The sequence below is a fragment of the Nesoenas mayeri genome (genome assembly GCF_963082525.1).
Source record: "Nesoenas mayeri genome assembly, chromosome: 3".
Lineage (NCBI taxonomy): Eukaryota > Metazoa > Chordata > Aves > Columbiformes > Columbidae > Nesoenas > Nesoenas mayeri.
Genome location: NC_137544.1, coordinates 63703706 through 63719428, shown reverse-complemented (window position 1 = coordinate 63719428; position 15723 = coordinate 63703706). Strand labels below are relative to the sequence as shown.

Sequence of the window (15723 nt, the reverse complement as noted above, 5' to 3'; positions counted from 1 at the left end):
AAACTTCAAAGGCTGTCCTTGTTCATAAATGGTGCAGTCCAACAACCAAGGGTCTCTTCTGGTTGAGGCTACCTTTATGCCACAGCAGTAAAAAGGAATAGCAGTGATTTGTGCTTTCTGGGGTTCTCCACTTTGCCTCTTGCAATCCTCCTGTTCAAGCGTCTGATTATAGCTTACTTATAGCTCCCTTGTGTTCTGTGGAAAGTCAAGCAAGAAAAATTATTGATCACTTTCCAGCTGTGTCACAGTACAGTTTTATTTCATGAAGAAATAAGAAGTGGAGATAAAACTGCGTACAGGGGTTTGTTCTGAATACAGTTGGTGCAGAACTGCAGGCCAGACAAAGCATGATGGCATTTTCAAAATCAGCTCTTTGGCATTTCTTAGAGTATGGCACTTCTTTAGCTCGTGTTCACATTGTCAGTAAATGTATATCATATCGGTTGCAAATTAGGTGGACCAATATACCTGAAGCCTGAATCAGTGCCTCTGGGGGCAATATATATTAACAAAGTAATTCTTGGTAGGTATCTATTGTTTTATTTACTGTAATACACCAAACTGAATGTTTTGCATGCAAATATTGTGACTTTTAGTTATTTGTGTTGCTAATTTAGATTTTCCTGTTTGTACCTTTCTGTCCTGAGAGGTGCAGGTGCTGAGTGGCTGTGCTGTCCCTTCTACATTCCCTGTTTTACTGCCGACTCCCTCCCTGACATTGTTAGCCTTGAAAATAAATGCTGTTTCATTTTCCACTTTGCTTTCTATGTCTGTCTCAGCAATTACACAGTTGCCTCAACAGCTGCTTCAAATGCCACTAGCTGAACGTTGTCTAAACAAACCCACTCAGGGGCAGCCGGCAGGCGAGGGGTTCAGGTGGTGGCCTCATATAGTGGAAGCTAAAGTAGGTGTCCTACCTTGACAAGGTAACGTGGGGGGATTCCATCCTTCTCACAAAAGGATTAGGGATGCACAGTCTTTGTGGGTCATGCAAAGACAGCCCAGGCAGTCCAATGAAGATCATACAACTGCTTTCTTTTCTCAGTTTCTGTGGCTAATTTATGGTCACTGATATTCCTCAGATTGCCAGAAATGTTCTACAATTGCGTGTAACTCACACAGAGGTCTTACTGATGGACTTGATGATCAGGGTAACAATAGCTGAGTATTTCCTTGGGAATGTGGGATAGTAAAATAGTCCCAATTTGGCAGTGAAATGCTCAGCTATACCATTTGTCTCCAGTTTGCCTCATAACTCACCTTAATTGAATTAGTGCACTAGTGCACAGCACTTATCACCTGGGAAATCTTAATAGATTTGAAGTGTTGATCTGTGCTCTTACTGAAGTTTGGATTATTTTTACTTCCTTGCGTTTGGGAAAAAAAAAAAAAAAAAATCAGGTTGAAGTACTGTAGCTGTCAGAGAAATAATCATGCTTGGACAACACTTTTTGACACTTGCCTCTGAATTTTAAGGTCCTTTCTGTTTACATTGCTGACAAAAAATCTAGTTTTTTCTGCAGTTCTTGAAGAGTGAAGTTAATATTCATGGAGAGGCCTTGCACAAAGCTTTTGCTGCAGTTAGGTTCCATTTAAGACTTGTTTGGAGCAGTGTTACAGTGATTTCAGCTAAACAGGTACAAGCTAAGTTGTAGTCTACCCTGTAAAATCATCAAGATAGGCATTGGCCAGCTTCTGGTTATAAAATCTCTACCACAAATGCTAATGATGAGGATCAGAAACCTGGAATGTTACTTAATTGCCATACTGTATGAATTTGAATATCCAATAAGTGGAAAAATCAGCTTTTGCCTTAGTATATTTGATACAGACAGATCCTCAGTATGTGGTCATGAGACGCCATTATTTTTCTGACACTTCTCAGAATAGACTCCCAAAGGTGAAGAACTTGTAGTACCTCTCTTCTTTTTGTTACCTGGCACAGTTCTAGAAAATAATGTTTATTAATGAGATTCATTTAAAGTTTCCTAGAAGTGCAAGTGATTTTTTTCCTTTGAATAATGTTCTTGTGCATGCTAGTATACATGTAAAGTTATAAAATTATATTTCACTCTTATATGAACAGTACATCAGGAATTTTTAACCACCAAACTAGATCTAGTATAAGGGAGAGTGTCTCTGTCATAGTCACTTCACTGACTTTTTCCAACAATTCATTACCCTGGGGTATTCCCAAACAAGATAGCATTTACAAGGTGGAAAGATATTACAGGAATTTCTAAGGAGCTACTGTTGAGAGAGCAGATTAGAGCTAATTCATTGGGAATTAGGAATGGTTTTCATAAATGTTTATTGTTATCCTGTCTCCTCTGGGTTTGGTTTGTTTGTTGTAATTATTTGGTTAACCATCATTTTGGATATAATGCATAGTTCCAAGCAGTATTTTGTCCTTGATTATATATTTTTAAAAAGAAGAGACAGAATGAAATCCATAGGCTCTGCTACAGGATGTGTGTCTGCATCCAATATTTTTTTGTATTTTTAGCCAGAGAAAAAAGAGTTTTAAATCTGTCTTATGAGGGGTGTTGTGGTTGGTTTTTTCTCCCCGTTCCTTGGAACTTTTAACAAAGATGTGCATGGTCTCCAAATTGTGTGGTGATGATGCAGAGGTGGATGTCAGTGAGTGTTATTCTTGTTTTTAAAGCTTGAGATTCTTTTACACTGATCTTCTTCTTTTACACAGCCTAAAAGAGAATGTAACTGTGGAGGTTGTAAAATGGTTCTGATTTATACCAGACCTCAGTGAAATGAGCAGTAGGCTCATGGACTTCTTAATTTAACTTAGGCTAAATACCAGAGAATTTTAAATCTGGTCCTTTTTTTCTTGTGGGAAAATATTTGAGTGTAGATGCCCAAATCCAAGGAACTGCCAGCTCTGCACAGTTTTTGCATGTGTCTTATTTTTATTAATAACAGCAATGGACCTTTCCTAAAGGTATGCATCAGTGATTTGCTAGAAAGGGTGAGAACCGTTTTGCTCTGAGCAGCCTGATCTAGTTGAAGATGGCCCTGCTCATTGCAGGGGGGTTGGACTAGATGACCTTTGAAGGTCCCTTCCAACCCAAACTATTCTATGATTCTGTTTTGATCTTAAGGCAAAATGGTTGTTCATCTTCAGCTAGAATAGTTGTCTCTCTTTATTGTGTTGTTTTTATTTGTACGGAAACAAGAACAAAGTGAGATCTTTCTTCTTATAAAGGAAGGAGATTATAATACTATTTTATCCTTTGCTAATCCTTGTCAACATTCAGTTTTGATTTGGTTTTAGTGAACTTGCGCTTGCCTCTGTGCTTCTAGAGAGTATGTACAGGCTGTTAAACAGAAGTATCTCACAGGGATGCTTAACAGCAGGAAGACCCTTAACAGGAGAAGTAGTAGTGTACATGCTATAAAGGAGTTTCCCTCACTGAAGTGAGCATGACATAGCTCTAAAAAAGATTTTTCTGTGGAATCAGGTATCTTTTCTGTGAAGGAGCTTTTGGGACTTGAGCATCCTTGGGAGATGAGCAGATCTCCAACCTTTTCCCTTCCAAGAACATAGTGCATAGGTACCTTGTGCATATGGGCGATTCACTTCAGGCCCTCACTCTTTTCATACCTTGATTCTTTTCCTTCAGATTATACCTATCTATTTTCAAGTAGCCCATGAAAGAATAGTTGAGAAACTTATTCAAATGAGAACTGGTAGGAGTATACCAACATCTTGTGATCCATGTTAGGTTCATATTGCATGTTAGTTCCATTTCTCACATGCAACTTCCAGTTCTGACAAGCGGCCTGTCAGAGATCCCCAGCTGCTTCAAACACTTTTATCTTTTATTGGATATGCCTTGGATACAGCTAATTTTTGGGTAAATGTCCCACAAGTATAGTTCTTTGAAGCCACGATTAAATGCGGTGATTCCAAAGTGAAAATACTAATTCCTTTGGGACTGGTCCCATGAACCACTTCATTCATAAGAGGATAACACTTCTTCTTTTTACCTGTGAGGGTACTGGGGATGCTTTCCTCTAAGGCAGGGGATCAGATGGCATGTTTTGAGTTCTGTAAATGTATAAAATGGTTACATGGCAAGTCCTTGGGGATAATAGACTTGGGGATGTATTTCTTAAAATGAAGTGTGTGACTTAACATAAGGAGATTTGTAAAACTTTAGAGCCTTTCTGTGTCCTCGTCAGTTTACTATCAAGGCTCCTAAATGTATTCAGTGAGATGTTGACAGTCTAGGTATTTTTAAGAAGACATCTTACTCACACTAAGTACATTCCCTCCTCAAAGGAGCTATCAAAACAAGATTTTCTTGCAGTTGCCTATTTGCCAAAATCATACCCTAGAGTTTCTAAAGGTCAGACTGCCTTCCATTGGGAGTTGGGTGCCAACTGTATGATACCTTTCCGAAATAGGTATATGTGGTGGGTTGGATGCCAACTCCAAGATAAATTTTTAAAATAGGCATGTGTGGCATTCGTCTGCAAAGCAAATATACAAAACTTGCTGGGGAGCGTCAACACTCTTCCCAGTGGGTGAGCCACCAGACTGTTACTTGCAGAGCTGCTCCCACGAAGAGCGGGTGGGCACTGGGTGAACAGTTCCCTCCTGTGTGCTTGCTCAGAAAGATATTGCTGGTAAACTGCACTGCTCCTACCTGGCCTTTTTTGCTTCTTTATGCAGCTGAGCAGATGATCTGAGTCTTTGTCAGCCCTATGTGTGCTCTGAGCCTTACAAACACCAAAGAGAAAGGGGAAAAAAAGCAGGGCAAGCATATTACACAAAATGGCACAGAGCTTCTAATGTATCCTTACATTGTACTTACCTTTAGTGCCTTACCTGAGGTGTTTGAGTTAGGAATGTAGTTCCTTTGGGGTAGGTTTTCATGTGAGGGCCACAGAGAAGTCTGTGGTCAGAAGAAGGTACGGAGTTGGACACGGACGATTCAGGTCAGCACCTTGTTGCTGGTCTCTGGTTTCTGTCATCACAAGGTTAGGTCCCCCACTGATGCACGTCACGCTTAGCTTATTGATAATGTTATATACCATGAAATCAGATATCTGGTTTAAAGGAAAATAAAAAAGGCTATCGAAGTTGGGTGGTTGCATGGACTTTTTTTGTATTTTTAAAATCCCGTAATTAATAGCTTTTACGTCATCTCTCACAACAATGCTGTTATATTTGTTTAAATAGTATATATAGAAATTCAAGCTCCTTTTCAAAGAGCAACAAAAGCAAGATGACAGCTTCTTTCAAGGAAAAAGTAGGATCCTGGGGTGAAGGGGCAGACCTCTAACATGTGAGTGGCAGTGGAAAGTGCTGCTGGCAGCAGCACCTGAAGCTCTCAGGGATGGTGAGCAGGTGCTGTCGGGGCGGTGGGCAGGTGCCACCAGCACATCACAGCAGTGGCCACAGCTTCTCCCATGCCAGGGGGCAGGGCTATTAAAGGACATCCATCCCTCAGATAGCTGGAGGCAACTCCAGTCCTTCCAGGTAGAGTTCATTTTCTTATTATTTAGACTAAAGAAGCACAAAGAATTTTAATGGTGTTTTCTGTCTCCAAGAACTCATTTGCTGTTCATTTACCCACTGTGTAACATGCAGCCCCTATTGTGAGTTGGCAGTTTTTCCCAATAAATGTAGAAACTATTATAAATTTGTCATTGTTTAACTGCAGCAAATGTTATTAATAGTAGTAGTTTCTTCTTAAAAATAAACCCTTGATGGATATCCTACCTTGGAAGCTGACAGCTCCATATGCAAACAAAGCACTTCCACCTGGGTGTGTTGTCACTGGAAACAAAAAGTCAAAGCTCTGCGGGTGTGGGAGAGGCAGAGAGTGTATGGTTAGAGAATGCCATGTAAGACAAGTAGGGTAGGAAGGTGGGTGTGCCACCCCAGGAGGTGCAAACTAGCTGTCGACTATGTCTGCTGATTTTTGTCATGGAAAGAAATGAAGGTCATAAGGTGAAGATGAAAGTAAGAAAAATTGGAAACAATCTGTTTGCAGCATGATAAATTAGGAGAGAGAAACTTGAATAGCCTGTTTCTAAAAAATACTAATATTTAAAAAATAGTTAAACTTCACATTTTGTTGAACTAAACATATGCAGAACCATTTAGAACCAAGCATTGGTTATAGGTATAGTGAGAAGCAGCAACTTGTTATCTGCAACCCTGCTGCTTATTTTGGGCACCTGTTGTCACTTTCAAATTACATTTCAGTTATAAAAATCCACTTGAGTTAATGAACTTCCAAGTCAACAAATGTACAAAGTTGGCACAGTTTCCTCAAGGATTTAATAGGGATATGTGTTCATATACACATCCACGTTATATCTATGTAATGTATACATACATTATACACACACATATATATATATCTATATATATTATGTAGGGAGACACTGAACTGAATTAGCGATTAAAGGTGGTTATTGGTTTCTCTGATCACTTTACTTTTATGTCACATTTCGGTTCACCTCTGTACACTCATCTTTTTTCTTTGATAGATATACTTACTGATCTCTTCATCTTTGTTGCCTTTAATAACCCATAATGTGTGCCAGCGTGTTGCATGTACCATATGCACATATTTCTCTATACTTGTAACCATGAATGAAGGTCAATCTGTGTATTAGGGGATTGCATAATAGGATTGCTTGGTACAGCAAATGGATGATGCTCAGTGATCCGAGGTACATTGTACAGTCCCCTTTTCCAGCGCTTTGTTTCAACCCTTATACATTCCTTTAAAAGCTTAGTACTTTCCTAAAAGCACAGGATTGGAAGAAGCTTTTGAGTAGCTTCCTTTTTTGGGGGGAAGAAAGGCCAGCAATTCCATAGAATGTTTAGTATTGTATATGCTCAAAGGAGTTATAATGCATCACATCCTGTGCACCCTGCAAAGATACCTGTTTTGCTTGTAGTTTCAGAAATGCTTATGCCAGAACATGTCTCTCAAGGTGGAGCAAATTGTGCTGCAATCAAAATTTTCCATCAAGCATTCTCTACTGTCTGTTGCTGCAATAGTCCATCTGCAAGCACATCTCCATTGCGTATGTGAAAATGAATGCTGGAGAAGACCTCTATCTTTAGAGCATATGCCTGCTCCCCAGTAAAATGGATAGAAGATCAAAGATTAAAAAAAAAAAATGACTCACAGTGACTCACTGCAGTGTATCAGTAATTAAATCTATCTGCATTTGTTAAGGAACTCTAGGAACTAATTGCCTTAGTTATTTATTCATTTTTTCTAGATGTTTGTCCCTTGCCTCTATAGCAGTTGTGTACTGCATGTTTTAGGAACTACAGATATAAGGTTACAGTAATGACTGTTGTATGACATTCTAGATTAAGGACTTCTGCTCTTGAAAGATTGATTGGTGTAATATTTTCAGTCACCTCCTTCAAAAACTGTAATGAAGTTAGAAATAACAAAATCTTGCAGAATGCTTTGGATTTTAGCAATCTTTTATTCTGTTAGAAAATGTGAAAAAAATAATTGAAGTGTCAATAGCACATAATGAATCACCAAACCTAGCTTCTGTTGGGAAGAGGTCACATTTACTATAAATCACATATATGCTACTCCAAAAACTGCAGTTACTCAAAATTTCTTGTCTTAGTATTTTCATAAATAACATTGCTAGCTGCATGATGGTCTTTCTATGGCAATGTCTTTCTAAGAAACGTGGTCACTTTCTGGGCCAGTGACTGATTAGGCTTTGCAGTAGTGGACCAAACAGCATTACAGTGAAGGATAATGGAAATTTTAAAGCATTAATTAAGTGATCTTAAAAAAAAAAGAACATATCGTTTGGTTTTTTTTTTTCAATTAGAATAACACAGATGTTTCCTTTGCCATAAGACAAGGCCTTTTCCAAATAAAGCATCCATGAAGATAAGAAGTACAGGGAAGTAACTGAGTTTCCTAAAGTATAATTTGTGTTTGCACAACAACTTTTAATAGATATATGTTATCAATTTTTTCATTCTTGATTACTCACAGAATCACAGAATGTTAGGGATTGGAAGGGACCTCAAAAGATCACCTACTCAAATCCCCCTGCCGGAGCAGGAACACCTAGATGAGGTTACACAGGGAGGTGTCCAGGTGGGTTTTGAATGTCTCCAGAGAAGGAGACTCCACAACCTCCCTGGGCAGCCTGTTCCAGTGTTCTGTTACCCTTACTGAGAAAAAGTATCTTCTCAAATTTAAGTGGAACCCCTTGTGTTCCAGTTTGAACCCATTGCCCCTTGTCCTATCATTGGTTGTCACCGAGAAGAGCCTGGCTCCATCCTCGTGACACTCACCCGTCATATATTTGTAAACATTAATAAGGTCACCCCTCAGTACTCCACAGTACTGGAAGTGAATGCACAGGTTTATCTCCCAAGTGTAAATTAACAATATTATCCTTTTTCATTTTATACTTAAGTTTTTTGACACTGAAGATAACAAATCCTCACATATCCTTAATTTGTGAGGAAAATAATTTTTTAAGGTTTTAAATTTTTGCTGATTCTGCTGTTTGCAGCACTATAATATGCAGTCAGTTCTTGGGGAGAGTTTGTAGCACCTTTAGGATTAATTAAATTTAATTCCTGAAAATCAAGTTGTGAATTGATCTTCATGGAAAGCATTTGCCTTTGCATTGTACTTAATATATTAGGGCAGGAGTGCCTTCAAGCTTTATTAATGGGAGATCATTTCCTGTATGAGATAGCAGTTTAGAAGCTGATTCATGTCTGTGATACAATTTTTTTCTAGAGCAAAACGAACACAATTTGCAATTTTTATAGTATTTTTAAAAGCCACAAACAACAAACAAACCAAAATAATGAGGCCATATACAAAGGCTGTGTGGACCACAAACGGTCCACAGACAACTTTCTTAGGCGCACCAACAGGTTTGCTCTTTCAATACAAGATAAAACAGTTTAGCCCTTCAGTACCTGTGTGAAGTTGCTAAGTAGGAAGCAGAGAACCATAAAGGCAGATGTAAAAATGGGTCCTCTGTGAGTTGAAGCTGTTAGTGAAAGTAATGATATCTTTGCATTTATGGGTTAGCAATAAAATTCCTCTTTGCAGAGGGGTAATTCAAGCTTATGCGTTATTTAAGTGCGCTATCAATGGGGCATGTTTTCATATGCTTTACATTTCAGCCAATGTAAAGCAAAAAGTCATCTTAGTACTTAGGGCAATCCTTGTTGCCTTATCTCTGTTTCAGTATGTTAAGTGTCTAAAATGAAATTGGAAATACTTAAGGCAGCTGTGGACTCAGCACCTGTAGTCAGGTGTTAAATGTAAATGGTGGAAGCATCTTTAAAATGACCTCATCAAATGATAACATTTGCTCTGTGTTTAAAGAAATTGAATTTTCAAATTACAAATTAGCTTCCTTATGGGCATTTTATCAGAAGGCATATCTAATCATTGTCTCATTTTCATTTGTGACTATAAAGCAGTAAGTTTATTTTGGAAGTTACTAATTTGTATCTAATTGGGATGGAGGGAGGGATGTTCTAGTTAATCTTGTTTACATTCAAATATACCCTGTATGTTTTAGCACATCCAAAGCAAGACAGGTTGTACAGAATTTTAATCAAAATTTGTCTTCAAGTTTTAACAAGATTCCTATTTAAAATAGAAAAGCGACAAATCACATGAAGGTAGCTGTTGTCACTTTGCCCATAATTATTGTCATTAAGTCAACTGGTATGTCTAATCTATAAAATCATATGCTCGTCTCAAATCTTTGCCAGACAGAACAGGGAAATTTTAAGGCTGGTAGTAGCACCTTTGATGGTTCTAGCTAAAGAACATGTTATTTGAAGAATTACTTTCATCTTCTGTTCCTGAATTTTCTCTGGCAATTTATTCTGTATGGTCTATGAAATGTCCAACATGGGCAGTGTCTAAGTATTAAAGGTCTGGTTTTTGGTGCTGATAAGTACCTTCCACTCTATTAATAGTCATCATTAGCCTTAGCAGCTCCCAGCCTTTAAAGAGAAAGATTTTTCAGTGTTACCCTGGGGGTTTTCTTCACTTCTTTTGTAATACTATTAGGCATTACTGGCAAGTACAATTAGGTCGTTGTTGCATTTTGCCTCAGGGTGGATGAAACGATTGCTCTATGCATGGGAGATACACCAAAGAGAAAACAAAATTATGACAAATCTGTGCTGTTCTTGTTTAGATGGAAGGGACAGAGCAAACCCTCTACCAAGTATATCTGCTTGTGTTACTATGATGGAGTATTTTATTTGCTGCTCTTCCAATAAAAACTAAAAAAAAGGACAGTGTGTAATGTAATCCATCTAGTGGCATGATAAAGCCTACCTGACTGGGACAGAACTAGTGACCTGGAGTGCAGCTGCAAGGGTTATAATTAAGTAGAAGCAGGTGTTTTTCTGCAAAATCTCAATGGAATTCTTCTTAGCAGCTTAACAACAGGGAAGTGGTTTGTCATATATCTGTATGATCTTTACGTATACACGAAGAAACAGTTTTCTTGTGGTTGTTTAGTAGTTCAAGGGTTGATACTTCAGGCTGGCAGTACTGGTTCTGAAGTTCTCACTCTTGGCACTCTGTCAATAAGCCTAGCACTCGCTAAATAAGTGTAAGATCATCCTTCTTCAGTTGTCAAGTTTAGGTTTAAGGTATGCATATTTGCATCCTGATTCTGAAAATGATTGCTGATTTCGTTGTGAAGCATGAAGGGTCTGTCTACTCAGAGCTCATTTTAGGACCATAATCTTTAGGAGGATCAGTCCTTCTCTGTAAACAGCAAAATATATTTCAGAAAATCTTCTGTCTCTTTTGATATTTATTTGTCTATTTAGATTTATAAAGAAGCATCATTAGAGCTGGATGCCCATTAAGTAGTTAAAATAACACTCTACTCATTGATTATTTAATAGATGTTTTCTTTGTTTGCATATGCTGTGTCTCTGTAAAATAACTGGAGGGAATCTCCTTGTATATGAAAATAAGCGACCCGTATATATCTACATGTTTTTGAAACAAAACTAATTTGGAAAAAAAGTTTCTAAGAAAAAGTCACCAACAGAAGCTAAATGGTTTTACTGCTAATTTCTGCTCCAAGCACTAGGATGACATGCTTTTTTCAGTTTTATTCTGAGGTCTCAAGAGATATTGTATTTGTTAAACTGATATTAATTAGAAATGAGAGAGCAATTTGGTAGATATAGGCTTGATTCAATTCTTCAGAAAAGCCAAGATAGCACTAACGCAGAGAGAAGACCCTAAAACGGCTTCGTATTCCTTCTGCAATCAGTAGCAAAGCAACTTTTCTATGAATTTTTTATTTTTTAATAATTTGGGACTCCAGTTCTTTTTCATGTCCCTATTGATATGAGTATTCAAATTCAGTCTGATACCAGTGCACGCAACTTCATTTGAAGTGAGTAAGAGGTGATGATTTGACATACAGTCTGACACTCTCTGAGCTGACAATGTGGGAAATCATTGGGAGGAGTGTTGGATGGTCTGTGTGGGGCCTCCTGTTTGCTGCTTCTGTAATGAAGTCCTGCATTCCAGCATACAGTCGGATTTTACTGAAGGCATGAGATGCCTTCCAAAAGGCCCTGATGGTGAGAAATTGTGCATTTCCTGACAGCCATGACAAAACAATTCCAGCTGTTCTTGAGAGGCGCCTAATGCTGTGCTGAAAATTGCTGTTTTGTACATCTTTTGGATTTAAATGTCGTGATGTTTATTTTGCAGCATTGTTTAACTGGTTCTTGTTAAATAGTTGTTAGCACAACATGTAGTTTTTGTAATGCTGTTTTTGTTTGTAATCTTTTAAGGTTGTGCTCGTGAGATGGAACGAACCATTCCAGAAATTAGCAACCTGCGATGCAGATGGAGGAATATTTGTTTGGATACAATACGAAGGCAGATGGTCTGTGGAGCTTGTGAACGATCGGGGGGCACAGGTTGGTATGCTTGTTTTCTCTGCAGTCGAGGGTGATCAAGCCCTGAGAGGCAAAATGAAGAGGACAATGAATGGTGCTTTATACCTTCCAAAAAGCACAGTAGAAAATGAAACATTTCTTTATTTGAAGGAATATGCAAGAATTGTCACAAAGACCCTTTGCAAGTAAAGTTGCTTTATCCAATAGCAGTGATATCAGAGCTACAACTGGGCTAATAGTTGCCCTGTCTAGTTCTGTGCAGTGCTACTTTTTATTAAAACAATGAAAAATTCGTACATGGCCCATATATCTATTTTCTTGTCTTTGATATGTTAAGGTAAGCGACTTTACATGGAGCCATGATGGGACTCAAGCACTTATCTCCTACAGAGATGGATTTGTGCTGGTTGGTTCAGTCAGTGGACAAAGACACTGGTCTTCAGAAATAAACTTGGAGAGTCAGATCACCTGTGGTATATGGACTCCAGATGACCAACAGGTAATGGGGCTTTTAGAGGTATTAATTGTATTGCTTCAATATGCTATAGAATACACCTGTAAAAAGTTGTTAAATAAAATGGTCACTTTGTAAGAACCTCGAAACTGGTGTTCCCACAGATAATGAAAATTTAATTTGTTCTGTCATTCTCATTAGGCAAATATGAAAACGTACCAAGTTACCTATTGTCATTAGGTTTCACCCTGATTCACACGCAGTCTTATTCAAACTTAGTCAAGACAGGAATTTGTACCCCTAATTGGTTGATACAACTATCTTGAAAATGCATTTGAGCAGAGATACAGCCTAGACTAGTAAACATCTGACTGTTTATTTCTGTATACACCTGTCCAGTCTGCACTTGCTGCAAAAACGGTTCCAGTGACAGATATGGTTATGTTTGCCTTCGCATGAGCAAATGGATCCCAACTGACTGAGTGACTCTCAGCCTTATGCAAACAACATAATTTAAAAGAAGGCCATTTTTCCAATGATTGAGTCCAAAACCTGCTGAGCTTTGAAAAAGCCAGTTAAAAAAATATTCTTTGCTGGTTTTCTAATGAAGCATATGATATTGGTTTCATCACCATTTATAGCAGGGCTTGATCTAGCCCCATACATTTTATTTGCAGAATTTACAGCGGCTCTTTGCCGTTCACTGTTGAGCTTACTGGAATGATCTTTCTTTCCACATGCTTGCTGTCATTATGGTTAATGTGCCTATAATATAGTACTGAAATAACTGGTGAGAGTAGAACAGTGCAAATAGAAACTGTGTTACGATCACAACTGGATTATTTTCCTTCCTTCATTTTACACTGCCATGAAAAATTACAGGTTCAAGACTCAATGGACGACTGACTTTAATTTAGAATACTATAAATCCATACCAGATAGATATTTTTGGAATTGCTAGTGGAATATAATACTACTAATAATATGCAGTTCTGCAGCAGCATCTAGTAATTTTAGAGTGCTCTGTAAAGAATAATGAATTAATTATTGCAACACTGCTCTTTAAAGCCAGGGAGTCTAATTGCCTCTTTTTGAATCTGGGGTAATAAATAATTTACTCAAGATCAAGAGGAAAATACAAGCAGCAGAGGTAGGAGGGGAAACCAAGATCTAATAACTCTTGGTCTTATGTTTTAAACATGAGACTATCCCATTTGACTGATACTCAGTTGTTCCTGCTGTATTTGGAAATATCTTCTCTTGAGTGTTTAATTTGGAGTGACTGACTGCCTTTAATTCAATTTAGCCAATATGTTTGTACTTTCTAATCTGGATGCTCCATAAGTGGTTATTGCAGAAAACAAACACTTGTTCGGTGTCCAGATAAGCACATTCAAACATAATGGCCAATTCCAGCTGGGTGAAAATCACTTGCTTGAGTTATGAGACTCTGCTGCTGACAAATTCGCCAAAATAGAGACCAGAATCAGTCAAGGGTTTGATCTTGCTCTGCAGGGTTCTCCGAACTATGGGGTTTGCATGTTAATTGATAGTGGATCTTTGTACTGTTCTCTGGAGTTGGTGGGAAGAAGCGATGTTCTAACATGTATTTAGATGTATTTGTCTCTGGAGGCACAAGAAAGTATGATTCACTGATGTTCTGGGCAAGAGACTATGCTCAGTTCAAACTAAAAATAGCAAATTGGGGGGAAGGACATTGCATATATTACACACAAATAAGCACATACAGAAACGGATACCCCTACTAGCTTATCTCATCTAATTTATCTCCTAATTTATATTTGTGCAAATGAGAACAGAATATTATTTAGTCTAGAGTAGCTTCAGCATCTTCCCTATTGCCTAATGCAATCTATTTGTCAATGCAGTGAGTGAAAGATAAATGTCAAAATTTAAATTTATATTTTCATACTATTCTCTTTGTCACCCCTGTGGCACTATGAACATTGCTAGTGAAAGTATTCCTGGAAAACATTACACTCTATGGTCCGATGACCTGTAATCCAGTTAACTTGGAAAGTTAAATTTCCAAGGGGAACGTATTGTTCAGCATCAGTTTTCTATGGTCCTGATAAAAATTTGCCTAGTATAGTTTGTCTGTTCACCTTACTCTTCTGTTGTCTTTCTGCTTCAGCCCTCTGCTGCGTGCATCCTCCTCTTCAAGTCTCATTTTCCATCTTTTTTTCCCATCTGTGTATTCAACATCAGTGACCTCGTCACCTCCGTCACTCCTCGCCACAGCTCTGTGGCAGCCCTGCAAGGGGAGGGTTATTTCCTACCACCATCTTTCTGTTGGAGGCAAGAAAAGGTTAGAGATCTAGTATTGCCAACCATCTTCTTGCTTGACAGAACCTGTGTGGCCTCTGGGTTTGTGTCCGTGCTGTACTTTGACACAGGCTTGTAAGGAAAACACCCAAGGTAGTGGCTGATGCCACTTGTGGTTGAAATTCTGTAGTTAATGATTCCTCAAGTCTTTTGAGACCCTAGACATGGGATGAGAGCTAGAGAGATGGCCAGTCCTGCTGAAACTGAGTGTGTATGGTTGTTTCTTTTAACTGATTTAGTACGTACTTTGCCCTGAGGAAGTTATTGGCTGATTTAATTAATACTGGTGCAACTGTTCCGTGTTTTCTTTTAGGAAGACAGTGGTATCATTCTTCTGTGGCTCTGTAGTTTTCCAGGATTTCTTACGCTATCCTTGTCTGTGGGGGCCAGACTTACTGTGAGTCATAGGACAGTTGATACAATCTGACTGCAACACTTTCTTTCTCAGCATCGTATGTTGTCAGATGATCATCTTGTTAAGGTCATCAGCAGATTTTTACTGTGGTTTGCACCCAGGTCTTGAGTCTGGACTTTGAGCTATAAGCTTCTTCAGCTAATTCAGTAGATAGGCCTTTTGACTGTGATTCTGTATGCTTATTGTAGAAGACTAGAAGGTGATTTTCTCATTTCATTGTGTGTCTGTAGTCCTGCTCCTGTGGAGGGATTTAGGTGCTTCCCGCTCGTGTGCGCTGTAACCAGAATAGGAAGACTTTACAGGAGTGGATCTTCTGTATCTCCAGCAGAGTGCCACACTTGGGTTAGACTCAGATGGATGGGATCAGTCAGGAGTATGACCTTCCTTTCACTGGTTTGAAAGGTGGTTGGTTTTTTTCTTTCAGGAATGCGAGAGGCTGCAGTAAAGTTTGCTTCATCAGGGTCATGTGGAGTATTTTTCTGGTGAGAAGGCTCACCTAGGATCATCTAGGGACAAAAATTATATTTGAAATGAAAAGTAAATTTGAAATATCAG

The 15723-nt window shown here is 38.5% G+C and overlaps 1 protein-coding gene across 1 annotated transcript in view; it reads left to right on the top strand.

Annotated features, from left to right (window-relative positions):
* Positions 1 to 15723, top strand: part of TULP4 (TUB like protein 4) — a gene marked incomplete at its 5' end in the record, with an annotated part of 119137 nt that overhangs the window by 57224 nt on the left and 46190 nt on the right. The window contains 2 exons of the mRNA XM_080342022.1: positions 11846 to 11974; positions 12291 to 12452. Coding sequence (XP_080198148.1) covers positions 11846 to 11974; positions 12291 to 12452 — 291 coding nt within the window. The remainder of the gene's footprint in view (positions 1 to 11845; positions 11975 to 12290; positions 12453 to 15723) is intronic.